This window comes from Notolepis coatsorum, assembly GCF_963971535.1.
Source record: "Notolepis coatsorum genome assembly, chromosome: 7".
NCBI lineage: Eukaryota > Metazoa > Chordata > Actinopteri > Aulopiformes > Paralepididae > Notolepis > Notolepis coatsorum.
The window spans coordinates 86,265,331-86,293,130 of record NC_140171.1 but is presented as its reverse complement, the minus strand read 5'-3'; the positions used below and the strand labels follow the sequence as shown (position 1 = coordinate 86,293,130).

The window sequence follows — 27,800 nt, the reverse complement described above, 5'->3', positions numbered from 1 at the left end:
GCGTTGATGGAGGAGATAGAAAAAGGAAATCCTAAAGCAGGTCGGATAGTCTATGTTCTTGAAAATGGAATCCTGTTCAGACAAATACCTGGTCAAACTCTAGGCCACAAGTTACAGCTTTTCGTGCCTAGATCACTAAGGGAGTCCTTTCTGAAGTATTATCATGACAACCCTCTTAGTGGTCACATGGGAAGGCTGAAGACACTGTTGCGACTGCTGGAGGTAGCCTACTGGCCTCAAGTCAGGAATGATGTGTGGGCCTATACAAAGAACTGTCTCATATGCCAGCAGTACAAACCTGGGTGTCAGAAACCGGCGGGTTTCCTTCAGTCCACCACGGTCAGCGAACCAGGGGAGATGTTGGGGATTGACTTGATGGGTCCTTTCCCCAGAAGTAAGAAGGGGAATCAGTATCTTCTGGTTATAATAGACTACTGTTCTAAGTGGGTGGAACACTTCCCTTTACGAGACTCCAAAACACCAAAGATAATACATATCCTCAGACAGGAGATCTTCCTTCGCTGGGGAACCCCAAAGTACCTCTTATCTGACAGGGGCCCATAGTTCACCAGCCATCTCTTAAAAGAACTCTGTCGCCAGTGGGGTGTAGTAAAAAAACTGACCACAAGCTACCACCCCCAAACTAACTTGACCGAGAGAGTCAACAGAAACCTGAAGACCATGGTGGCCTCTTACGTCAAAGATCATCATCAGGATTGGGATCTGTGGTTGGGCGAGTTCCGCTTTGCCATCAACACCGCCTACCATGAGAGTACTAGGTTCACTCCCGCAGAGATTGCGCTGGGAAGAAAATTGAAAGGACCCCTGGAGCGACTTCTATATCAGCCTCCCAAGCTGGACCAAAAGGCCTACTCCATGTTAGAAAGGCAACAGCAAATCCTGCAACAAGTTCAGCAAAATGTGGCTCAGGCCCAGGAGCATCAAGCTCGAGGCTACAATAGAAGGAGGTCTCCTGTCACATACCAAGTAGGAGAGAAGGTATGGGTTAAGTTGCACCCACTGTCTGATGCCAAGGCCATGTTTATGGCAAAACTTGCTCCAAAGTGGAGAGGGCCAGCCGCAGTTCTCAGACGTTTAGGGTCAGTGAACTACAGAGTAGCCATGGATAGCAGTCCTAACACCCATGAAACCTTGCATGTTGAGAACATGAAGATGTTTTATGGCAGTGGTACTACGCTTGGTGGGGGGGATGTGTAACATGCGTTACTTTATGAAGAAGATGTCAATGTGTTGATAAATGAAGTGTGTTAGGATATGCCAATGTCAGCATATTTGGGTCACTTGACCTTTAAGATTCCAGGTATGGGAGTGGTTAGGGGCGGTCCTAACCATCAGGGGGCCATCTTGGATTGGAATCATGGCCTCATGGAGTTTTGTTTGCTTACTGCTATGGTGAGAGGAAGGAGGGATTTTTCCAGGCCTCCTAAAAGCTGCAGTGGTGTTTCCCAGTGGATTACTTCCTTTTCCTTTCCCTTTTTAAGATGTGGATCAACCCAGGACTTATCACCTTTTGGACACTCAAAGGTTTGAGTGTTGTTGGACACTACTAGCTCTACCATGCAGGCTGCATGGTCTGGTAGGCCTGAACATTATACATGGTAACATTATACATGGTAACATTAGACATGGTAACATTATACATGGTAACATACATGGTAACATACATGGTAACATTATACATGGTAACAGTATACATGGTTACATTATACATGGTAACATTAGACATGGTAACATTATACATGGTAACATTATACATGGTAACATACATGGTAACATTATACATGGTAACATTATACACGGTACATTATACATGGTAACATTATACATAGTTACATTATACATGGTAACATTAGACATGGTAACATTATAAATGGTAACATACATGGTAACATTATACATGGTAACATTATACATGGTTACATTATACATGGTAACATTATACACGGTGCATTATACATGGTAACATTATACATGGTGACATACATGGTAACATACATGGTAACATGATACATGGTAACATTATACATGGTAACATTATACATGGTAACATTATACATGGTAACATTATACATGGTAACATTTATGTTGGGGCTAATGGACTGTAAAGCTGACAGGACCGTTCTTATTGGTTTGAGATGATTTTTGTTGTACCATACGTTGCTATAGGGTGCCCCATTTATTTTGATCCTCCTTTTGTTTAATACAACACTTTGAATTTAACACTCTTCCAGTACTCTCATTCTTTATTGCTGAACAGGTTTGTTTATTATTTCAAGCTTGTTACAACGTTAGCTAGCCGGCCCGCTTGGCTCAACATAACGTCTACGACAGCTAGCCGGCCCGCTAGCTCAATATAACATTAGCTACGATAGCTAGCCGGCCCGCTAACTCAACATAAGGTTAGCTGCGACAGCTAGCCGGCCCGCTGGTCCAACAGAACGTCAGCTACGATAGCTAGCCGGCCCGCTGGCTCCACATAACGTTAGCCAACATAACGTTAGCCTTAGCCACGATAGCTAGCCGGCCCGAGAGAGAGAGAGAGAGAGAGATATCTCCACGGCGGGAATAGAATAGAGTGCATTAAAAACTCACCAAACGTCCAAGAGGATGGGGACAACCGCGTGGATTTGACGAAGTTCATCTGCCGAACGACCGTCCTCTTCATCTTGGCATAACAATGCTGCACGCACTCTCTCTAGGTTAGCTAACGCTAGTTAGCCTTTAGCTAAGCTTTACATGGCTATCCCGACTGAACCACACGTTCCCCACCCAGTCCATGGCTGACAGATCCAGTGAGAGAACAAAGACAGGTCCTGAGAGCAGCTGAAAGGAAGTATAGAAAGTCACGCCTCACTGCTGACATCGACACATATCACAACCTCTTGTTAACATTCTCCAAAACCATTACTAATGCCAAAGCTTCTTTTTTTCACCATAGGATCGAGGTCTCTGCCAAGAATCTTCGCAAACTGCATGCTACCATGTCCTCCCTCCTCACTCCCCCCCCACCCCCCCCCCCCTCCCTCATCTTTCTCTGCCGAAGACATTGCGATCTTCTTTGAGGAAAAAGTGGAGAACATCCGCAGGTCCTTCTCCCAACCCCCACCCATTCCAAATGCTGAATCGAGAACCTCATCCTTCACTCTGTCATCTTTCTCTCCAATTACAGAAGCCGAGACCCTGACACTGGTAACGTCGAACCGTCCGACTACATGCCAGCTGGACCGGCTACCCTCCCCACTCCTCCAGACCATAGCACCAGACATCCTCCCATTCCTAACTGCAACCATCAACTCCTCACTCAACTCGGGGGTGGTCCCCGCCTCCCTAAAACAAGCCAGAGTCACGCCCCTCATAAAAAAACCATCCCTGAACTCTACCGTCATAGGCAACTACCGTCCTGTCTCTCTTCTCTCCTTCCTTTCTAAAACACTTGAACGTGCTGTATCCAACCAACTTACTGCTTATCTCTTACAGAATGACCTCCTAGACCCTAATCAGTCAGGCTTCAGGACTGGTCACTCCACAGAGGCACTTCACTTAGCAAAAGCGAAAGGCCTCTCCTCTGTCCTGATTCTCCTAGATCTATCTGCAGCCTTCGACACAGTCAACCACCAGATCCTCCTCACGGCCCTCGCAGGAATGGGAGTGGGTGGCTCTGCGCTGACATGGCTGTCATCATACCTCAATGACCGCTCCTACCAAGTGTCATGGAGAGGGACCCTGTCGGCCACCCGCCCCCTGCGGACGGGTGTCCCCCAGGGCTCGGTTTTAGGACCTCTTCTCTTCTCCCTCTACACTAAATCACTGGGTAACATTATCACGTCTCATGGCTTCTCCTACCATTGTTATGCCGACGATATTCAACTCTTCCTCTCCTTCCGTCCCTCAGATATCCACGTCTCTGAGCGGATCTCGGCCTGTCTGTCCGACATCTCCGCCTGGATGACGACCAACCACCTCAAACTGAACCTAAGCAAAACAGAATTGCTCCACCTGCCGGCCAAATCCTCCCCCCTGACCGACCTTTCCATCACAGTCGAGAATGCAGCTGTGACCGCGTCCCCGACCGCCAATAACCTTGGTGTTGTCCTCGATGACCAGTTGAACTTCTCTGCTCACATCGCAGCGACAACCAGAACCTGCCGATTCCTCCTGAGCAACGTCAGAAGGATCCGCCCCTTCCTGACAAAAGAAGCCACCCAACTCCTCGTCCAATCAACAGTCATCTCCCGCCTCGACTACTGCAAAAATGTTTTCAAAGAGTTATTCTGGAAGACTTATCTTGGAACCACTGAGACATAATCAATGACAAGTTCACTCTGAGTCCTAAACATGCTGGTAATATGTCTTAAGTGGCTGAAACGGTCGCAGCTGTGACAAGATTTGGTACCTGCTTGGCGAATGCCATTCTGTCTTAACTCGAAACGCGCGTTCCCATCTAGGTCATTTGCATACAAACCACGCCCCCGATACTCCTTATAAGGCAGTCAATATGGGCAGTGTGCAAATTCTCGCTGAAATGCCAAAGCGAGGCTCTGACACGGTAGGAAGCGCACCTGCCTCTAAGCAACGGCGAAATAATTTCACGAATGCTGAAATGGAGGTGGGGAACCCTTGTAAACAAGACAAACGTATTCCTCTGGTCTGCATCCCCTTAACAATTGTTTGTATTGAGCTGTACTGTATTGTAAATTCTGCAATCTGTTAATAAAGTTTCCATTCATTAATTCAGGTACTGTTATCGGGAGTGGAGACCTATAAGGGGGTGCTTTTCAGTAGCGTCAGCTCCGGTTACAGGGGCACCCACAAACGGGAGGTATGTATTGTATGTATTGAGCTGTACTGTACTGTACCCATTCTGCAATCTGTTAATAAACCTTTCAATCAATCAATCAGGCATGGGCCCAAAACACCGGAGAGGTGAATGCCGTATCCAGCGAGGGGCGCACAGCCACTGAGGTGAACAAGAAATGGGTCGACATAAAGTCGTTCACAAAGCACCGGATCGCCAAGCACACGAGAGACATTGTGAGGTTCGCCTTTCCCTTGACCTTTAATTCCCTGTCTCCTCACCTCACTAGCCCCCACCCCCTCGTTCGTTTACTCTCGTTTGCTCTTCAGCAGCCACACCCTTGGACTACCTGTCATTTTGTGTTTGATTGGTCTGGTGCCGAACACACACTTCTAGTTCGAGTATCAATTACCATCACGCACCTTGTAACTGAGGGGTACCATTCCCTGACTGTATTGTTAGATATGATACTTACTACCACTACCTCTTGTACTTTAGACTCTGGCCACCCAGTACTAGGTATAAATAATTATGATAAACACTCCCACCTGATGAAACGGATCCAACACAAATGTACCAAGTCGAAAGTCTGCGTTTAATAATAATACATAGCAAAAGGTATGTACAACGATCACTTAATTACATTTATGATTTGAAATAGTATGCACTTTTATGGCAAATGAGTATTCGTAGGTAGATCAATATCGAATGTCCAATCTCTGATTGCGCAGGAAGCAAATATACAACCTGGAATATTTAGGGAACAATAGCAATGATACTTGAATGATTATATAGCTGGATACACTAGGGGGATGTTCCGACTGCTTGTAGGACAGCTGGAGGGGGGGGGGGGGTAGAGTCTGGCTGTATCCCGTCTGGCCGAGGGTATCCTGGGAGAGCCCACAGTCGTGCGACCCGGTGCCCAGCGATCCTCGATCCACAGATGAAAGCAGTTGGACTCTCTGTGGCCGGCGTCCTCCGGTCCACGATGGAGAGACGTGAGGCGACCTCGTCGTGTAGAGCGTCTTCTCACCTGTCGTCCTCTCCGGGGGGGGTATTTCCAACACACCGCAGTGTTGGCCTTTATCCATAGAATAATCAAAGTACTCAAAGCATAATCCAAGCCGGGGAAGGCTAGCCGTCGTCGGTAGAATAATCCAATATACAGGTCCACTCGCTCTTTGGCCTGGAGCTCCTCGGGTGCAGCTTCACGTGGGGTCAACCACCCTGGATAAGCGTCCAGCTGATGCCCGAAACGATGGGGGTGCTGATTACTATAGAACTCTTACCGCACGAGGCACTACATATGAATAGACTATTATTAGCTTAATAGAATACGTCCAACTCGACGATATAGTGCCAAATATGACTATTCAAATATTAATATACACGATGTCTCAATGCCGATACTGGGCCGAATTGGCCTTACTGCCCACACGTGGTTCGCGGGGAGGCTTTTGCGTCTGTCGCTCTGTTGGAGGGTAAGGAACTGGACTAAAAGAAAGCTCTACTTTAATAGCGCAGTATATATACGCACTATGAACAAATAGTACCATTAGTGGTGCGGTAGACATATTCCTACGCGGAACTAGGACTTGTCCATACATGTTGAGCGGTACGATTGAACCTGGTCTGAGGGGTATGGCGACCTGGCACCAAGGTCTCGTCCAATGGTAGAATGGAGACTATTATGGGATGTTCAGTAGACTAGAAGGGATATTCAATGCATATTGTACAAGGAATATACAAGGGATATCAGGGGATATACAAATACAATTAAATATATATATATAAATAAATATATATATTCGGTTTAATCTGATCCTTCAGAACAGCCGCCCCCTAATTGGTCCCAACCCAATTAGTTAAGCAGAGACAGATTAACCGCACTGTCCACCACTCAAGGGTTCACTGTAAGGGTCAGTCAACTCACAAAGTCATAGGGTCATGGTCATCATCGATTGTGTCTGGGAGTCGGGGCAGTTCTATGAGCCTCGCCACAGGACGGGTGTAAATGCGCCCCTGGACGAGTACTTCAGCTGCTCGGACCTTGCCATCGGCACCGGTGATCACTTTGCTTACGCGGCCAGCCGGCCACATAGCTCTGGGTAGTGACTGGTCAATAATCATGACGACTGTTCCTTCCGTCAAATTGTCTCTCTCTTTTACCCACTTCTGGCGGGTCTGTAGAGACGGTAGGTAGTGCAGTAGGAAACTGCTCCAAAACTTGTCGGCTAATACTTGGCTGTACCTCCACATTCGTCGGCCGTTCGCTTCTTCAGGCCGGTACATTGTCTGGGGTAACGCGGGATCTAGCCGCCCCATCAGGAGGGTGTTGGGGGTGACTGGGTCGACATCTGCTACATCACTGGAGACGTAACCGAGGGGCTTGGAGTTCAATACTCCCTCAATCTCCGTGAGGACTGTCATTAGGACTTCTTCCGCCACAGTCTGGGCCCCAAGTACTGCGTACAGGGCTGTCTTTATAGAACGTACTTCTCGTTCCCAAGTTCCACCGAAGTGGGGTGCGTTTGGGGGGTTGAATTGGAAGTCAATCTGGGCTGGAGCGAGGTGGGTCTTAAGTTCTGGGCCCATAGCTTGGAAGCTCTCCCTCAGCTCTCTTTCTCCGCCTTTGAAGTTTGTCCCGTGATCGGACAATAATGTAGACGGTTTTCCTTTCCGTGATGTGAATCTTCGGAAGGCCATAAGGAATGAGTCTGCGCTCATGGTCGGAAGGAGCTCGATATGTATCGCTCTGGTGGTCATGCATTTGAATACAATACCCCACCGCTTCTCGGTGCCTCTTCCTTTCTTTATGTGCAGCGGGCCAAAACAGTCCATGCCTGTTGAGTGGAATGGCTTGTCGCCGAGTCGGAGGCGACATGGAGGTAGGTCAGCCATCCGTGGCATGCTGGGCTGCGCGCGCCACTTTCGGCAGTCTAGACAGGTTCGCTGGAAGCGTCGCACCGCCTCTCTTCCTTGAAGTATCCAGTAACGACGTCTGATTTCCGCGAAGACTCTCTCTGCTCCTGCGTGGTGTACATCCTCGTCGTATTTCTTTATAATCAGCTCTGTGACCTTGTGTCGGCTGTTCAATACGATCGGGTACTTAATGTCATCCGGTAAATTGGGGGCTCTCCGCAGGCGACCACCCACTCTGATGAGGGTATGTGTGTCACTCTCGGGGGCCAGATGAATCAATCTGCTGTCTTCCTCCCTGTAGACAGTCTAGTTCATCGGGGAACGAGTCTCTCTGGGCTCGTTGCAGTAGAAGCAGTATATATCAGCGGGGGACTTAATCTCTGGGTGGTGCCGCAGGAATGTCCGTTGCTGCGCACTCTCTATGGTAATGCAATCGTCTATGTTGGGGTCTGCGGAGACAACAGTGCTCAATCCACAGAACATGGGTTTCTTATTCTCAGCCTCCTCGTCACTTGCTTCCCTCGGGGTGGGCGTGGGCCAATCTCCTTCCGGGAGCTTGAGGAATGCTGGTCCGTCACTGTAGATGTTACGACGGGTTAAGTCATCTAGGGACATTCCCCGGGTGATGACGTCAGCTGGGTTGTGTTTTGTATCAACATAGCGCCAGTTTGCTTCTCCGGTTAACTCTCCGGTTAACTCTTGAATCTCAGTGACTCTGACTCCCACGAAGACTTTGTATTTGCATGAATCCGATTTGATCCAGGCGAGTACTGTCGTGGAATCTGACCACAGGATTGTTCTATGCACCGGAATGGTGAGCTCACGTTGGATGAGCGTGGCTAGATGCGCTCCTGCGAGGGCTGCGCAGAGCTCTAGACGTGGGATAGACTGTTGCTTGCGTGGGGCTATTCTCGAGCGGGCGAGGATGAATGCTGTGTAGATCTCTCCCCCCTCTTCTGGGGCCCGCAAGTAGGCTACTGATCCGTAGGCGACCTCGGAGGCGTCACTGAAGACGTGTAAATCCATTTTACATGTCTCTGGCCTCACCGTGGGTGGGAAGTAGCTTCGGCGTATATTAACGCCTGGGAGTGAGTGGAGTTCCATCTCCCACTCTCTCCAGGTGGATGCAAGGTGTGCGGGAATGGGGTCGTCCCAGCCTTGGTCCTTGTCCCACAATGCTCGTACAATCATCTTTGCCCTGGTGGTGTACGGTAGTATACATCCTAACGGGTCATATTGTCGGGCGAGTGTTCTGTACACACTCCGTCTGGTGGTCGGTATTGCCGTCGACCTTCCCTGCTCCGTGGTCAGGGGTTTGTGTCTATAGTGGAGCGAATCTGTTTTGAAGCGCCACACTAGTCCTAGTGTCATCTCTTGGGCTTCTCCTGGGATTGTGGCCATCCAGGTCTCGCTGCTCGCTGCCTTGTCCTCGGAGGAGAGGCTGCGCAGTACGTGCGGATCGCTGCTGGCCCACTGCCTGAGATCAAAGCCGCCTTTGATCAGAGAGGCGCGGAGTTTAAGTAGGAGAGCCTCGGCTTCTTTCTTGGTCGAAACGCTTTGTAGACAGTTATCTACGTAGAAGCTGTTCTTCACACTGTGTCGGACCTCTTCGTCCGCTGCTGGGTCCTCTGCGACATGTCTCTGTAGTGCAAATGTAGCACAGCATGGGCTGCATGTAGTTCCGAAAGGGAGGACTTCCCATTGGTAGATGGCTGGGTGCTCATCTCCTGGCCTCTCTCTCCATAGGAACCGCAACAGGGGCTTGTCCTCCTCTACTAATCTCACCTGCAGGAACATCCCTTTGATATCCCCGCTGATAGCCACCTTGTCCTGGCGGAAGCGGAGTAGTACGCCTAGTAGGGAGGGGCCGAGTGTAGGACCGGGCAATAGCTCTTTATTCAGATTTTGGGATCCGATCTGGTAGCTGCAGTTAAACACGATGCGGTCTTTGCCGTTGTGATGAACCTTGTGGTGGGGCACGTACCACGATTCAGTCGTCTGGTCGGCCTCTTTAATGTCAATCTTTGTGACGTGTCCCGCTGTGATGAGCTTCTCAATCTCAGCACGGTATACACTTTCTTGGGCGGGGTCCTTGGCTAAGCGCCGCTCTGTGTTTAGTAGGTACCGCTCTGTGGCGTCTTTCTTTGCGTGAAAGGTAGGCATCCCTTCCCGCCGCAGGAGTGGCGTGGCGTATCTCAACACGCCGCTGACTGGGACTCTCTTTGTTCCCGTCTCGAGGAGGTTAATGGCGTAGATGTCGTCTTTAGAGCGAATGTCTTTCTTTTCGTTCTTAAAGGGCATTTGTTCTAAGGTCCATAGCCTCTCTACATGCTGCAGGAGTGCGGTGTCTCCCTCTGTGACTCGGGAGTGGAGACAGCTAGTGGCTGTGGTTCGGTTGAGAGATTTGGCGAGTGGGCCTTGGAGAGTCCATCCTAGGCGGGTCTCGACTGCTGCAGGACAGCCTCTGGGTCCGGTATGAACCCGGTCTATCGGGACAATGAGGTCTGCATGGTCGGAGCCTATCAACAGTGTCGGGGTAGCACCGTCTATGAGTGGGATCGGTAGCTTGCGTAGATGTACATATTTCTCCATCAGCTTGGCTACGGGGTATGTGTACCGCGAGAGTCCTATTTCTTGGCTGGTGAAAGCGTCTGTAATCCTGTACCGTCGCTCGGGCTGGCCGCTTGCTGCGATAGAGAATGAGACATTCTCGCCCTTTATCGTTTTCAAATCTCTTCTTATTGTCCGAATTGTCATTTGGTTTTCGCTCCCCCGCAGCCCTAGCTGGGCCGCAGCGGACGCGAGCAGAAGGGTCTTCTCTGACCCGTCATCAAGGACGGCGTAAGTGTCCATGACTTTATTCTGGTAGCTCAATGTCACACGGACTACCTTTAAGAGCACTCTGGCTCCGCTGCTGCTGGCGGGGTCGATGTACATGACGCTTGCTTTGCTGCTTGATGGTGCGGGTGGAGGCCGCCGTCTGTTACTGTCGTGGAGTATGTCCAGATGGGCTCCATCGCACCGACTGCACTTTTTCTTTAAGCGGCATTCGGCTGCCATGTGTGATCGCGCACAGCGAAAACAGCGTCTGTTGGACTTTATCCATTGACTCGCTTCCTCCGCATTCATCTTGGGGAATGAGTCACATTGTGACAGCCAGTGTTCTTTCTCACAGTAGGGGCACACTATCTTCCACTTCTCCTTTCTTGAGGGGGTACTGTGGCTCCTACTGCTTGGCACTGACTCCGATTGGTGCATGACAGTCACCGATCTTCTTCCATCATTTAGTCTCCTGGTTCCTTCTCTGGAGCCAGGGGTGCTCCGTCCGAATGTATCTAGCCGTAAGCTGCTGACTTCTCTCGCCAGGAAGTCGGCTAGATCGAGGAGGTTCGGTTCGGGGCCATTAGGGTCTCGGTGGTCTCTCTGCCGCCTAAAGCGCTCCTGTCGGGCGGGCGGTAGCTTCTCCAAGATCCTCTCTACATTTGAGTTGGCGTATAGTTCATGCCTACCCTTTTCCCTCTGCGCTCCCAGCATCCCTACCAGGGACTGCACTCTGATGGACAGGTCGTCCAGTGCTCGATTGTCTGTTGCTGGGGGTAGGCGGTCGATGTGCCTGATCTCCTGGATCACGTAATCCCATATACGTCCATATCTCTGGTCCAACGCTACCAGCGCTGCGGTGTATGGGGTCGTGGAAGTGGCGTAGGCGAGCGCTATGTTGTGCGCGCGGGGTACCTTTAAATGCTTCAATAGTATCGCGTATTTATGGCGTTCATCAATGACATCCACCAACATTGTCTCCAGACACATGCGGAGCTCCGTATACTGGGCCCGGTTCTCCTGGGTGAAGTCTGGTACCATAGGTGTGCCAATGTATGACGCGGATTGTTGATACATCGGCGAGCGTTGGGGGAGAGGCCTCCTAGGCGAGTCTCCTCCTGCTCCTTGGCGTGGGCTGGTACCGGCTGTGTACCATGGCCCGCTGGTCCAGGTGCTGTTCCTCGGTGCGGGTCGTGCGTCGTGCTCACCCGTGAATAGCGTCGGGGGTCTGTAGCGCAGCTCCGCGGGGGTATAGCCTGGGCTGTACTGGACCTCCTGGTCCGGTAGAGTACTGTGCTGTCGTCGGGCGTGGTTCTCCTCCTCTTCCTCTTCGTCTTCCGTTAGGTCATCCAGGGCTTGTAGTCTCTGATTTAGCCTCTCCGCAGTGTATGCTGCTCCTTCCCGGTGGCTGGGTCTCGCTTGGACCGGTTGGGGAAGGGGGTCTGCGGGGGGTATAAACCTCGTCTGTTGGTCAAGTTCAGGGTCGCTTACTCGGCTAGGGGATGCCGTCCTGGAGTGATGTCTAGACGAGTTCCTGGAGCCTCTGGTGGAGGGAGGGGGTGTTGTCCTTCTGATCAGCTGTTCTATTAGTTGCGCTTGTGCTCTGTCGCGCTCGGCTTCGCGCTTGGTGAGATCCGATTCTCTCTGGGCACCGGTGGCGGCGCGCTGGGCGTCGGCCCGGTCTCTTGCCATATTCTCTTCCATCTGAATGCGTCTTATTTCCAGGCGTATGTGCTCTTCTTCGCTCCGTTGCTGTATCTGCAATCGATCGCGTTCACCCTGGAGTCTATCGCGTTCAGTAGAGGCTTTCAGGCTGACGAGGAATGCCTGCTGTAGTGTCCTCTCTGCCTCGCTGGGAGAAGACGGTTGTATAGGGGAGCCGTCCCTTGGGGTACTCCGTGCGGAGTCTTGGAGCTCTATCTCCACGGTGCTCTCCTCATCTTCTTCCGTGCCGAGTTCTCTCTCGGTAGTGTTGTCTTCCTCCCGGGACTCGTCGGGGACTACTTCTTCGGTATTGGCGGGGTGTAAAGTCATGTCTGGTTCCCCCTGGTCCCCACCGTGAGCTGGGTCAGTTACATTAGAACCCATAGGGGCCTCTATGGTCGGGGTAGCCTGGTCGTTAGGGTTAGACATAATTTTACTTTCTAGTTTTACCGCGTTTACTGTTGGTAGAAGACTAGGTTGTTGACTGACAGCGTAAGCCTCTAGGTACTGAGGGAGCTGTCGTTTGCGCCGCGGGCGTTGTTGGTTAGGACGATCGTTTCGTGGAGTGTTCATCATAGGCCATTTTAATATTAATAACACTATATTAATATTACACTGATTACCCTCCGGCTCGAAGGACCAATTGTAACTGAGGGGTACAATTCCCTGACTGTATTGTTAGATATGATACTTACTACCACTACCTCTTGTACTTTAGACTCTGGCCACCCAGTACTAGGTATAAATAATTATGATAAACACTCCCACCTGATGAAACGGATCCAACACAAATGTACCAAGTCGAAAGTCTGCGTTTAATAATAATACATAGCAAAAGGTATGTACAACGATCACTTAATTACATTTATGATTTGAAATAGTATGCACTTTTATGGCAAATGAGTATTCGTAGGTAGATCAATATCGAATGTCCAATCTCTGATTGCGCAGGAAGCAAATATACAACCTGGAATATTTAGGGAACAATAGCAATGATACTTGAATGATTATATAGCTGGATACACTAGGGGGAGGTTCCGACTGCTTGTAGGACAGCTGGAGGGGGGGGGGTAGAGTCTGGCTGTATCCCGTCTGGCCGAGGGTATCCTGGGAGAGCCCACAGTCGTGCGACCCGGTGCCCAGCGATCCTCGATCCACAGATGAAAGCAGTTGGACTCTCTGTGGCCGGCGTCCTCCAGTCCACGATGGAGAGACGTGAGGCGACCTCGTCGTGTAGAGCGTCTTCTCACCTGTCGTCCTCTCCGGGGGGGGGTATTTCCAACACACCGCAGTGTTGGCCTTTATCCATAGAATAATCAAAGTACTCAAAGCATAATCCAAGCCGGGGAAGGCTAGCCGTCGTCGGTAGAATAATCCAATATACAGTTCCACTCGCTCTTTGGCCTGGAGCTCCTCGGGTGCAGCTTCACGTGGGGTCAACCACCCTGGATAAGCGTCCAGCTGATGCCCGAAACGATGGGGGTGCTGATTACTATAGAATTCTTACCGCACGAGGCACTACATATGAATAGACTATTATTAGCTTAATAGAATACGTCCAACTCGATGATATTGTGCCAAATATGACTATTCAAATATTAATATACACGATGTCTCAATGCCGATACTGGGCCGAATTGGCCTTACTGCCCACACGTGGTTCGCGGGGAGGCTTTTGCGTCTGTCGCTCTGTTGGAGGGTAAGGAACTGGACTAAAAGAAAGCTCTACTTTAATAGCGCAGTATATATACGCACTATGAACAAATAGTACCATTAGTGGTGCGGTAGACATATTCCTACGCGGAACTAGGACTTGTCCATACATGTTGAGCGGTACGATTAAACCTGGTCTGAGGGGTATGGCGACCTGGCACCAAGGTCTCGTCCAATGGTAGAATGGAGACTATTATGGGATGTTCAGTAGACTAGAAGGGATATTCAATGCATATTGTACAAGGAATATACAAGGGATATCAGGGGATATACAAATACAATTAAATATATATATATAAATAAATATATATATTCGGTTTAATCTGATCCTTCAGAACACACCTGATGTGTATTCTAATTAGCGCCCCTGTTTATTTCTTTATTTCTTTATTTCAGATCCCCATTAGTCACTGCCTCAGCAGCGACTATTCTTCCTGGGGTCTGGATCCAAACATATAAAATTAAACAAGAATAATCAATAAACAACATAAAAACAAAACAAATATCAATAAAACACCAATAAAATATACAAACAATTATAGAACATTAAACCAATTAAAATCAGACATACAACCAAATATGTATGCCAAATTTTCTAATATAGAACAAAAACAAATATCAATAAAACAACAAATATCAATAAAACAACAAAGACAACAAAGACAACAATAACAAATATCAATAAAACAACAAATATCAATAAAACAACAAAGACATCTCAGAGCAAACTAAAATGTGCTCAAAAACAGCACAACATTCCATACACTCATACTCTAATACTCATAACCACTAGACAAACACATTCCAAAACAACACATAACCCAACACAAGAACCCATTCATTAGACACAGATTAGACCTAACCAAAATCAACCTCTTTCTGCATTACAGCCACTCGTAGTCTCCTCTTGAATCCCACCTTACTGGTAATTGAAACCAAATATTGTGGAAGTCTATTCCAGTAGGACATTGCCCTGTACATTACAGTTTTCTTTAAGGCTTCAGTTCTGGGTCTCGGCAGGGCGAACCTACCCTTCAAGGCTTGTCTAGTGCCATAGCCATGACCATCACTAATAAGCACCAGCTGCAAAAAGAGGCACACAGGTTTATGCAAAGTATAAATATTTCTCATAAACAAAATAAGACTACACACTAGTCTCTCATTGACTCTCATCCATGACAGTTCCTTGTGCATTTTCTCAACACTGTTTCTAATTGAGCTATGCAATGCAAGTCTTGCAGCTCTATTTTGAGTAAGCTGTATTTTATTTAAATCTTGTTTGGATGCATTTGACCAGATTGCTGGACAGTAGTCCAGATGTGACAAAACTAGTGATTGTATGACTTGCTTGGTAGCTGTGTCTGTTAAAAAATAGGCATTCCGTCTAATAATTGAAATACTTCTGCTCATTTTTGTTACAATATTGTTAATGTGAGTTGACCAAGAGAGTGTTTCATCTATTATAACTCCAAGCAATCTGGCCTCCTTAACTTGCTCAATATCTGCACCCTGCAAAGAAATATTTAATCTGTGATTCTCTCTCTGAGCATGCTTTGAACAAATAATTAGACATTTTGTTTTGGATGCATTTAGTTTCAGCTTATTTACCGTGACCCATTCAGAAATCTGCATTAACTCGCTTTGAAGAAGACTGCTGAGGTCTTTGGCATTGCTTGCCGAAGCATATATTGTAGTGTCATCTGCATAAATGGAACTGCTTGCATTTCTTAAACTTTGTGGCATATCATTTACAAATATTGAATATAATAATGGTCCAAGGCAACTTCCTTGAGGAATGCCACATTGTAGCGTTTTAAAGCTTGATAAAGTTCCATTAAACAGGACACATTGTTGTCTCATGAATAAATAACTTTTCATCCAGTTAGTAGCTGAGTGTTTGAAACCATAATCAGCTAGTTTTGTAAGCAGCAGTTCATGATCAATGAGATCAAAAGCTGCGCTAAAATCTAACAGTACTGTACCAACTAATAATTTACAGTCAATATTTCTTAGCCAATCATCAGCCAATTGTGTAAGTGCTGTGCATGTTGAATAGCCTGGTTTGTAAGCATGTTGAAAGTCAGAATTTATGTTATTAAGGGAGAAATAATTTTGAATTTGTTTGAATGCAATTCTTTCCATAAGTATACCTAAAACAGGTAAAATACTGATTGGCCTACTATTTGGTCCAGTGAATGATTCTTTTCTATTTTTTGGTAGAGGAGTGACCTTAGCTACTTTCCATATTTGCGGATAAATTCCTTCCTTAAGACTCAAATTGAATATATGACATATCGGACCAGCAATACTTCCAGCTGATAGCTTCACAAGTCTACTGTCCAGATTGTCGTGACCAGAGGGTTTGTCACATTTCAATTCAGACAATAACTTTTCAATTTCTGAAAGATTTGTGACCAAAAATTCAAATTCACATTCTTTGTCCTTCATGATCTGACTTTTTATAATTGAATCTGATAAGTTACCCTTTACAGGTGGCATGTTGTCTCTTATAGTATTTACTTTATTTGTGAAATAGTCATTGAAATAATTTGCAATATCCAAGGGCTTAGTGATGAAACCATCCCCTGATTCAATAAATGATGGTATTTTACCCATTTTGTCTCTACCCATGATTTGATTCAGAGTACTCCATAGTTTTTTACCATCATATTTTGTTTCTTCAATTCTGGATTGGTAGTATAGCCTTTTTTTCAGTTTATTTAATTTTGTCGCTTTATTTCTTAAAGAGCGATATGCTAACCAATCTTCTGAATTCCGTGAATTTAGAGCGATTATTTTCAGTCTATCTCTTTCTTTCATGTTGCTCCTTAGGTCAGTGTCTAGCCAAGGTGCTTTGATAGATCTTACAGTACGTTTTTTTATGGGCACATGCTTGTCACAGACCGAGGAAAATAACTTCATAAATTCTCCTAGGGCTTCTTCAGTATGAATACACTCAAATACACTGTCCCACTTTATGTTGTGCACGTCTTGAATAAATAAATTCTCACAGAAATGTTTATAGATTCTTTTATGTATGATTTTAGGACCTGCTTTGGGGACTTTGACTTTTCTTGCCATAGCAATCATGTTATGATCACTGAATCCAATTGGCACTGAAACAACTTTTGAACATTTATCTGCTGAATTAGTAAAAATATGATCTATACAAGTTGAGGATAATACACCTGATTTGTTGACGTTTATTCTAGTCGGTAGGTTTACCATTTGGGACAAGTTGCATACCGTGGCTATGTCATTAAGCTTTCTTCTCATAGAGCAGGTATTAGATAGCCAGTCTATGTTTAGGTCACCTACAAAATAAATTTCTCTGTCAGTGTCCGAAACATTTTGAAGCATTGTACAGATTTTTTCAAAATATGCAGCGTCGGAATTGGGTGGTCTATAGCAGCAGCATACAAGTAATGGGCTTTAAGTACCTCGCTCTTCCCCTCAGTCCGGGTCGGGTCGTTCCGTATCATATCTCTATCACCAAACTCCTTCGGGAGGTTCTCTGTCTGTAGGCTCCTACGGGAGTTTCTGTTTCTGTCTGAATGCTGTTTTATCTCCGGCGTGAGACGAGGTGCAAGCTTTGGCCACCTGTCGCCGTTTGCCTGGAGGGAGACATTGTACTGCGCTCTCTAATCCTCTACGGGAGGTATTCCAGTGTTCCACTCCAGACCTCCGAGCCAGACGCGCTCTTCACTCCAGACGCGCATCCAGACCTCCGAGCCAGACGCGCTCTTCACTCCAGACGCGCATCCAGACGCGCATCCAGACGCACTCCAGACGCGCATCCAGACCTCCGAGCCAGACGCGCTCTTCACTCCAGACGCGCATCCAGACGCACTCCAGACGCGCATCCAGACTCCGCGCCAGACGCGCTCTTCGCTCCAGACGCGCATCCAGACGCGCATCCAGACTCCGCGCCAGATGCGCTCTCCGTACCGGCGCGTACTCCAAGCAGACGCGCACCACTCAGACCTCCGCGCCAGATGCGCTCTCCGTACCGGCGCGTACTCCAAGCAGACGCGCACCACTCAGACCTCCGCGCCAGATGCGCTCTCCGTACCGGCGCATACTCCAAGCAGACGCGCACCACTCAGACCTCCGCGCCAGATGCGCTCTCCGTACCGGCGCGTACTCCAAGCAGACGCGCACCACTCAGACCTCCGCGCCAGATGCGCTCTCCGAGCCGGCGCGCTCTCCTCCAGATGTCTAGCCTGCGCCCTCCTACTCCTCCCTGTAAGCAGCTCCAGCCCTCGCCCTGTTCCAAGGCCAGAACCCTGTTTTCTCTGTCCCTGTCCCCAGCCCGCCTCCGCGGGCCTCTGTCCCTGTTTTCCCCTCTCTAGTCCCCTAGTCCTCCCTGTCCAGTCCTTCTAGTCCTCCTAGTCCTCCCTGTCCAGTCCTTCTAGTCCTCCTAGTCTTCCCTGTCCCCAGCCCGCCTCCGCGGGCCTCTGTCCCTGTTTCCCCTCTCTTGTCCTCCTAGTCCTCCCTGTCCAGTCCTTCTAGTCCTCCTAGTCCTCCCTGGCCAGTCCGTCCAGTCCGTCTAGTCCTCCTAGTCCTCCCTGTCCAGTCCTTCCAGTCTTCCTAGTCATCCTAGTCCTCCCTGTCCAGTCCTCCTAGTCCTCCCTGTCTAGTCCTCCTAGTCATCCCTGTCCAGTCCTCCTAGTCCTCCCTGTTCCTGCCCTTGTCCCTTGCCCTGGCCCTGTTCCCTTAGCCTTCCCCTTAGCCAGCTCGCCTCTTAAAGGCACTGTGCCTATTTTCCCATTTCTTGTTTTCCAGTATTTTGTGTTCTCCCTTACAGGGACAGTGCCGTTTTCTGTTGTATACAATAAATGCGCAGTTCTTGGCTTACTCTCATACCTGTCTTGTGTTGTGCGATTGGGGTCGGTTACAAACCATAACCGTACGACCCGACCAGTCGACGACCCCAGCCAGCACAGACGGTGTATGTTGAGTTTGCCTTTTTTTTTTTTTTTCTCTAGTTCCCCTGTTAGTTCCCCTGTTAGTTCCCCTGTTGACTCCCCTGTTGACTCCCCTGTTAGCTTCCCTGTCAGCTCCCCTGTTTAGCCTGTTAGTCTCCCCTGTTAGCTTCCCTGTTAGCTTCCCTGTTAGCTCCCCTGTTAGCCCTGTTAGCTTCCCTGTTAGCCCTGTTAGCTCCCCTGTTAGCTTGTTAGTCTCCCCTGTTAGCTCCCCTGTTAGCCTGTTGACTCCCCTGTTTGCTTCCCTGTTAGCCTCGTTAGCTCCCCTGCAGCTTGTTAGGCCTCTATTCCCTCTGCATGGCCCCAGTCTGCTAGCTTAGCCCCGGCTGTTAGCACAGCCTCTATGTTAATGCAGCCCTTGCAGCTAGCATAGGCCCTGCAGCTAGCCATGCCCAGGCAGCTAACCCGGTCCCTCTGCATGGCCTCCACTTTTTGTGTAGTTTTCCCACTGCTAGGACTGCCCTTTCAGCTAGCAAGGTCAGTTTTCTCCCACTGCTAGGACTGCCCTTTCAGCTAGCAAGGTCAGTTTTTTCCCACTGCTAGGACTGCCCTTTCAGCTAGCAAGGTCAGTTTTCCCACTGCTAGGACTGCCCTTTCAGCTAGCAAGGTCAGTTTTCCCACTGCTAGGACTGCCCTTTCAGCTAGCAAGGTCAGTTTTTTCCCACTGCTAGGACTGCCCTTTCAGCTAGCAAGGTCAGTTTTCCCACTGCTAGGACTGCCCTTTCAGCTGGCAAGGTCAGTTTTCCCACTGCTAGGACTGCCCTTTCAGCTAGCAAGGTCAGTTTTCTCCCACTGCTAGGACTGCCCTTTCAGCTAGCAAGGTCAGTTTGCTCCCACTGCTAGGACTGCCCCTTCAGCTAGCAAGGTCAGTTTCCCCACTGCTAGGACTGCCCCTTCAGCTAGCAAGGTCAGTTTTCTCTCACTGCTAGGACTGCCCCTTCAGCTAGCAAGGTCAGTTTTCCCCACTGCTAGGACTGCCCCTTCAGCTAGCAAGGTCAGTTCCCCACAGCTAGGACTGTCCTTCCAGCTAGCTTGTTCTCTCATGCTGGTCCAGCCCTGTCTGCCAGCCTAGCTCCGGCAGCTAGCGCAGCCTCTTTGTTAATGTAGCAGTACAGCTAGCATAGGCCCTGTAGCTATCAGTGCCCTGGCAGCTGCCCTTTCCCTCTGCTAGCCCCTTCCCAGTGCTCCTCTAGTTTACCCCTCAGCTACCCTGCTTACCCCTCAGCTACCCTAGTTGCCCTTCGGCTACCCTAGTTACCCCTCTGCTACCCTGGTTACCCCTCAGCTACCCTGTTCCTTTGCTAGCCCCACTTTTGTTGTAGCTTCCCCTGCTAGCATGGCCCGGTACTTTTTGTTTGTTGCCTTGTTTTGTCCCCTGCCACTCTGTCTGTATTTTTGGGTCGCCGGTGGCTCCCGTGGAGGGGGGAGTACTGTGAGGTTCGCCTTTCCCTTGACCTTTAATTCCCTGTCTCCTCACCTCACTAGCCCCCACCCTCGCGTTCGTTTACTCTCGTTTGCTCTTCAGCAGCCACACCCTTGGACTACCTGTCATTTTGTGTTTGATTGGTCTGGTGCCGAACACACACTTCTAGTTTGAGTATCAATTAACATCACGCACCTGATGTGTATTCTAATTAGCGCCCCTGTTGGGCTTTAAGTACCTCGCTCTTCCCCTCAGTCCGGGTCGGGTCGTTCCGTATCATATCTCTATCACCAAACTCCTTCGGGAGGTTCTCTGTCTGTAGGCTCCTACGGGAGTTTCTGTTTCTGTCTGAATGTTGTTTTATCTCCGGCGTGAGACGAGGTGCAAGCTTTGGCCACCTGTCGCCGTTTGCCTGGAGGGAGACATTGTACTGCGCTCTCTAATCCTCTACGGGAGGTATTCCAGTGTTCCACTCCAGACCTCCGAGCCAGACGCGCTCTTCACTCCAGACGCGCATCCAGACCTCCGAGCCAGACGCGCTCTTCACTCCAGACGCGCATCCAGACGCGCATCCAGACGCACTCCAGACGCGCATCCAGACCTCCGAGCCAGACGCGCTCTTCACTCCAGACGCGCATCCAGACGCGCATCCAGACGCACTCCAGACGCGCATCCAGACTCTGCGCCAGACGCGCTTTTCGCTCCAGACGCGCATCCAGACGCGCATCCAGACTCCGCGCCAGATGCGCTCTCCGTACCGGCGCATACTCCAAGCAGACGCGCACCACTCAGACCTCCGCGCCAGATGCGCTCTCCGTACCGGCGCGTACTCCAAGCAGACGCGCACCACTCAGACCTCCGCGCCAGATGCGCTCTCCGTACCGGCGCGTACTCCAAGCAGACGCGCACCACTCAGACCTCCGCGCCAGATGCGCTCTCCGTACCGGCGCGCATAGACGCCTGCGCATAAGAGCACGCGATGCAGCTGCTCTATGACTATTGAACATGGGGGGGCAAACATCTGATTTTGCTCCCCCACTTTTTGATCATGTGAAAAATATGATATACCCCCCCCTCCCATATATAAATCTAACCATAACTACGTAATTTCAATCAAATTAATAATACGCAATGACACTTAATAGCAAGTTTTTAAGTTTCCAAAGATTGTGTGACCCCCCACTTTAATGGTTTGATCCAGTGCCCACGGGCCACGGTTCGTCGGCATGACGTATACGACATGTTGGGGGAGGCGGCTTTTTCGAAAGCCCTTGAAAAATTCAGGCTGGATATTGGATAACATTGTGAGGATTATTCTTCAGCGTTTACATCAAAATGGAGCAAATCATCACGTAAGTCGAACACTGTGACTGTATACTAAATGCGCAAACAGATTGAAACTGAATATTTCTCATATGGTGAGCCTCGGCGCTGCACCGAGTGAATCCAGAGATACAGGATGGTGCGCAGGCGCTGTGATCACCCAACGGCGGAAATAATGCCGCTTTGAGCAGTTTATAAAAAAATATAAAAAATATTTATTAGCAACGCCGAGCTTTCAAACCATCCCGTATCTCTGTGCGAACCCCTCGTGCAACTGTGAGCACCTTTGTAATGTCTCTGTGTTACTTGTATAACGAATGGTTCGGCCAGAACCAGTCCTTCATGGTAAATCTAGGTTGGTTTCCCATTGAGGAGCAAGTGACCGTGGATTCACTCGGTGCAGCACAGTCACGAAAGGGGACCCTGATGTAAACAAGACAAACGTCTTTCTCTGGTCTGCATCCCCTTAACAATTGTGTGTATTGAGCCGTACTGTATTGTACCCATTCTGCAATCTGTTAAATAAAGTTTTCATTCATTCAGCCGCCGCGCTCACTGGGGCTATTGATAGCGTCAATTAGTTGTTGTTGTTGTTGTTGTTGTTGTTGTTGGTGCTGCGGATGTGAACGGGGCTGGAGGGGCTTTGGGAGGATGGGAAAGTTATTATTATTATTATAATAGTAATTGGCTATCATACGTGCCTAGCTAGCGTTAGCTAAAAGAGCCCTCGCAATGAAGTTATTATTATTATAGCTATCATACTGCAATATAAACTGAGTTTTATAGTGAAAAGAGCAGCTTTATTTTGGTCAAGATTGAAGGCTCTATATTGCAGGAAATTGCACATACAGGTGTTCATTAAATGTAAAAAAATCTGCCGTGGAGGGGGTCGTGCCAGACCCCCTCCAAACCACTCATTGCAAAAAAAAATAAAAAATAAAAAAAATGTAAAAAAAAAAAAAGAATTAAAAAAAAACTTGCACCCCCACTTTCAACTATAACTAGGCGGCCATGCCGGCGCGTACTCCAAGCAGACGCGCACCACTCAGACCTCCGCGCCAGATGCGCTCTCCGAGCCGGCGCGCTCTCCTCCAGACGTCTAGCCTGCGCCCTCCTACTCCTCCCTGTAAGCAGCTCCAGCCCTCGCCCTGTTCCAAGGCCAGAACCCTGTTTTCTCTGTCCCTGTCCCCAGCCCGCCTCCGCGGACCTCTGTCCCTGTTTTTCCCTCTCTAGTCCCCTAGTCCTCCCTGTCCAGTCCTTCTAGTCCTCCTAGTCCTCCCTGTCCAGTCCTTCTAGTCCTCCTAGTCTTCCCTGTCCCCAGCCCGCCTCCGCGGGCCTCTGTCCCTGTTTCCCCTCTCTAGTCCTCCTAGTCCTCCCTGTCCAGTCCTTCTAGTCCTCCTAGTCCTCCCTGTCCAGTCCGTCCAGTCCGTCTAGTCCTCCTAGTCCTCCCTGTCCAGTCCTTCCAGTCTTCCTAGTCATCCTAGTCCTCCCTGTCCAGTCCTCCTAGTCCTCCCTGTCTAGTCCTCCTAGTCATCCCTGTCCAGTCCTCCTAGTCCTCCCTGTTCCTGCCCTTGTCCCTTGCCCTGGCCCTGTTCCCTTAGCCTTACCCTTAGCCAGCTCGCCTCTTAAAGGCACTGTGCCTATTTTCCCATTTCTTGTTTTCCAGTATTTTGTGTTCTCCCTTAAAGGGACAGTGCCGTTTTCTGTTGTATACAATAAATGCCCAGTTCTTGGCTTACTCTCATACCTGTCTTGTGTTGTGCAATTGGGGTCGGTTACAAACCATAACAGACATGCTGGCAACTGGAGGAGGACCAGCAGGCCCGGGCCTGTCCGAACTGGACCTGCGTGTCCAGGCCATTATAGGCACCACGGCGATCGCGGGTGTAGTCGGTGCCGACAGGAATGAGACGACGCGCGGGGCTGGGCACCGTCTCCTCTTCTCAGCAGCCAGCATGTCTCCCGTCCCCGAAGACTCCGATACCGACACAGACGGTAGGCGTCCCTCCCACAACAGGTGCATCCCAATAAATTAGAACAGGGAATATATTGATTGCCTCCATGCACAGTAAATCTTGCAGTGTCAAATGAAGCGAGTGTTAACACTTTACTCTATTTAGAGTTGATTTAACATTAATTGCAGTTGGGAACAAATACGCAAGATGTACTGTGTGCCGCGCCGCATGGATTCATGCAAATCAAGTATTGAGATGCACCTGTAATTAGGGATGTCCCGATCCGATCACGTGATCAGGATCGGCGTCGATCACGTGCTTTTCAGAGGATCGGGGATCGGGAAAAAATTATAATAAAAATCGGCAGTCAAAAAAATACAAATTTTATTCAACAAACATGACCATGTCCACGTCTTAAACTCATACGGAGGCCTTAGTTTTGGTTTTAAATTACATATAATATATCATCATTAATGTATTTATTGTCACACAGAGCAGAATAATTGTCCACAACAAACACATTCCCCTTTAATTTACACCGTTGCAACAAACACATCCCCTTTAATTTACACCGGCTACACGCTACACGCTCCACATCACAACAACAGTACAACACGTTGCTCCCGAAACACGGTTAATATCCACTGACTTGAGCAGCTAGACTTAATGTCAGAGGTTTGGAACTAAGCATTTTAAAATAGAAAGTCAAGCCAGTTGCAATGTTTGCAAGGACAGGCTGGAGGCGAAGTTTTCAGACTAACTTTTCACCTGGAGGATAACGTGACTGAGGATTATCGTCGGCGTTTCAGACCAGAATGGACCATTACGTAAGTCAAACACTGAATGTATACTAATGTGCAAACATATATTGAAACTTTTAATATTTCTCATATGAAGCAGAAGCACATTTCTCAGGGTGAATGTAATAACAAAAGCCTCCGCGCTCGCGCCCCGGACTATAGGCAACAGATGGGCTTGTCTCGCTCTGCCAGTTTCTGACAAAAATGCGTCAAAATTGATTACTAATGTGAAAGATCGGATCGGAAACGATCGGATCGATAGATATTTAAAATCACATGATCGGGATCGGATCGGAAGCAAAAAAAGGCGATCGGGACATCCCTACCTGTAATATCTAATTGAAACATGTGCAATCAGTGCGTCAAGCATTGCATGATCGCAACCCCCACGTCAATCACAATTAATCACCCCAATTCATTCCCAGATGCAACTGACTCCGAGGCGGACCTGCCCCCCCCCCCGGAGCTGTCCCTCCCGTCCACCAGTGCTGGCCCGTCCACCAGTGCTGGCCCATCCACCAGTGCTGGCCCGTCCACCAGTGCTGCCCCGTCCACCAGTGCCCCCCCCCCCCCGTCCCCCAGGGGTGACAGGGGTGCCAGGGGTGCACCCAGCCATGGAGCTCACATGGGCGAGTCAACAATTGCCCTCCGAATAAACATCCCTGACACCCTTTGAGTATTACTGAGTGATGTGTTTAGTTATTGGTATACATTGTAAACTGCATCGAATAATGACAAAAGCAAGCAAGTCGAATTCAGGTCCAGATTTAATTCACCTATAAATAGGAATTAATTGCACACATGCGTGCAATTAATTGCTGTCGGACTAAGACAGCACGCCTATTATCCGGGCCCATTAATGGGTCAGGATGCATGTCCTGGTCAGGTGGTTGTTTAGGTGGCTGGAGGGGTAGCGGGACACCACGCTTCTCCGCGATGTTGTGCAGGACGCAGCAGGCCATGATAATCGTACACACCTGGAAAGAATAAATAAGCCACAATAAATGACATGCAACATATGATTGTATTGGGCTGAGGTGGGCACCCATACATGTTTTAACACGGCACAGCCAAAACAATTTATCAGCTGTTGCCTTCATACACACCTTATCCGGCTTGTACAGCAGCTTGCCACCTGCTGCGTCCAAACACATCCAGCGTCTCTTTATTGACCCAATTGTGCGCTCCACGGTGGACCGGGTGCGCGCATGGCGCTCGTTATACGCCGCCTCCTGCACGGCGTGAGGGTTGGCGACTGGGGTCATCAGCCATGGGGCCAGTGCATATCCACGGTCTCCTAATAAAACAAGTCATTAGAGGAATAGAAGCCTATACTGTTGCAAGAACAATTCTATACGCACAGATACTTACCAATTAGCCATGCGTCTCCTGCGTCTCCTTGTTCGAGGAGCATACCCACTTCGCTGTTCTGGAGGATGTACGAGTCGTGCGCACCTCCTGGGAAACGGGCAACGACGTTCAACAGCTGGTTGTTGGCGTCACAGATGACCTAATAATAAATAATAATTATAAATTCTATTTGAAGAGAGAAGCAAAAGAAAGGGTAGATATGAATATATAGTACCACAGGAAAAAAGAAAAAAACAAGTAAGATAAGAAAAGGAAGCAAGGTGCTGTCCAATTGGATGAAGTGGTAACAAGAGAGTTAACAGAAAACAAAAAATAGAAACATACCTGTACATTGATAGAATGGTACTGCTTCCGATTAAGGTATGGGAACGGGTCTGGGGAGGGTGCCAGGATGCGCACGTGGGTGCAGTCAATAGCGCCGATGATGTTTGGCAGCCCAGCAATGGCATGGAATGCCGTCTTCACTGGGATCTGCTCTTGGGCGGAAAAGGGGAATCTGATATACTGTATGGTCAACTCCACGATGCCAGCCAAGACCCGTGGGATGCAGCGGCTGATGGAGGTCTGGGATATGCCCACCCTGTCTCCTAGCTCCCTCTGGAATGTTCCAGTTGCTAGGAAGCCCAGGGTGGACAGTACCTGCACGTGTGGTGGCACAAGGTTGGAGCGTCTGGTCCGCCTCCTCAGTGGTGGCTCCAGCATCTCGGACAGCTCCAGTAGCACAGGTCTTGGCAGCCTGAAGCGTCCCAGCAGGTACGCGTCACTCTCGGCGAAGAGATCAGCGTGGTCCCTGTACTGGCGCTCCCTCCTCATTGCGCGTTCGTATCGAGCGTGATTATGCTGGACGTTACCCATAATGTTACCCATAATTGTGTGTGTAAGCCTTGGGTGCAGAGTTGACCATTTAAGCATAGCGCGATTAATCACTGTTAATTGGATGCCAGGGTTCAATGTACATGATTGCTGTTCAAGTGCACCTGCAAGGTCAGGTTTATTTGTCACACGCAACATCGTACCGGTAAGATGAGCAGTGGAATGTTTATCCACTGGCTCTTATAATGTATACAATAAGCAAATGTCCCAAACTATAAATAAGAACAACAATAAAATTATAACAGGATTATGTGGCTGATGTATTTATTTATTCCGAGTCATTTGCAGTGTGTGTAGTGCTATTATTTATTTTTCCGACATCAAATAACGTAATTTCTTATCGTACAAATATTGTCATATTTATTTTAATTATGATTAAGTAATTAATTCCAAGGAGGCCTGTAGCGTTGACGTGAAGGAATCACTATGAGAACACAGTCTGTCAAGTTAATAATTTTTTTTATTAGTCAATCAATCATGAGATTTGATCGTGGCTGAGAGCAGATTTAAGAGTGCTCCTCAGCACTCTTAAATCTGCTCTCAGCCACGATCAAATCTGATCTCAGGAACATTTGGGGACTCCCGCTCCCAGCCATAATATGTCTTAAATGCGCCGAAATCTGGCTAAGACGAAATTTTTGGTCGTAAATTCGTTTGGGAATGAGACCCATTGCATGTTATTGTGCCAGTGTCACTTGGGGGCGGGGGGTGGGGGGTGGGGGAGACCTGAGGCATTGATCAGCCTGGTGGCTGAGGGGAAAAAACTGCCAGTAGGGGCTCACTGCGGTGGGGGGGGGGGGATGGTGGTTGTGGCCGGGTGGGTCGAGGAAGAGGGCGGGAGGGAACCTCTTTCTCAAACCTACAGTCAAATTAATTTATCTCGATCGCAAGTGGGAGGCTATCAGGCGCCTGTGGTCAGGGCCGCCTCAGGGGGTGTGCGAGCAGTGCGGTCGCACAGGGCCTTTTTTTTTTTTTTGCGAGGCCCCCCTTCCCGCAAGGCCCTTTTTCATCACAGACCTAAAATCTAGTTTTGCTTACATTCTTATATATTTCACATTAGACACGTTTGTAGAATGTGTCTGACTTGTTCCGGGC

The 27,800-nt window shown here is 48.8% G+C and overlaps 1 protein-coding gene across 1 annotated transcript; it reads right to left on the bottom strand.

Moving 5' to 3' along the window:
* Positions 1–326: 326 nt before the first annotated feature.
* Positions 327–26,645, bottom strand: LOC311231692 (putative nuclease HARBI1; the record flags this gene model as incomplete). The annotated part of the gene is made up of 5 exons (XM_084318320.1): positions 327–382; positions 25,384–25,438; positions 25,568–25,716; positions 25,833–25,971; positions 26,157–26,645. 5 exons carry the CDS (start codon positions 26,643–26,645, stop codon positions 327–329), a joined length of 888 nt encoding a protein of 295 aa, XP_084174446.1.
* Positions 26,646–27,800: the final 1,155 nt, after the last annotated feature.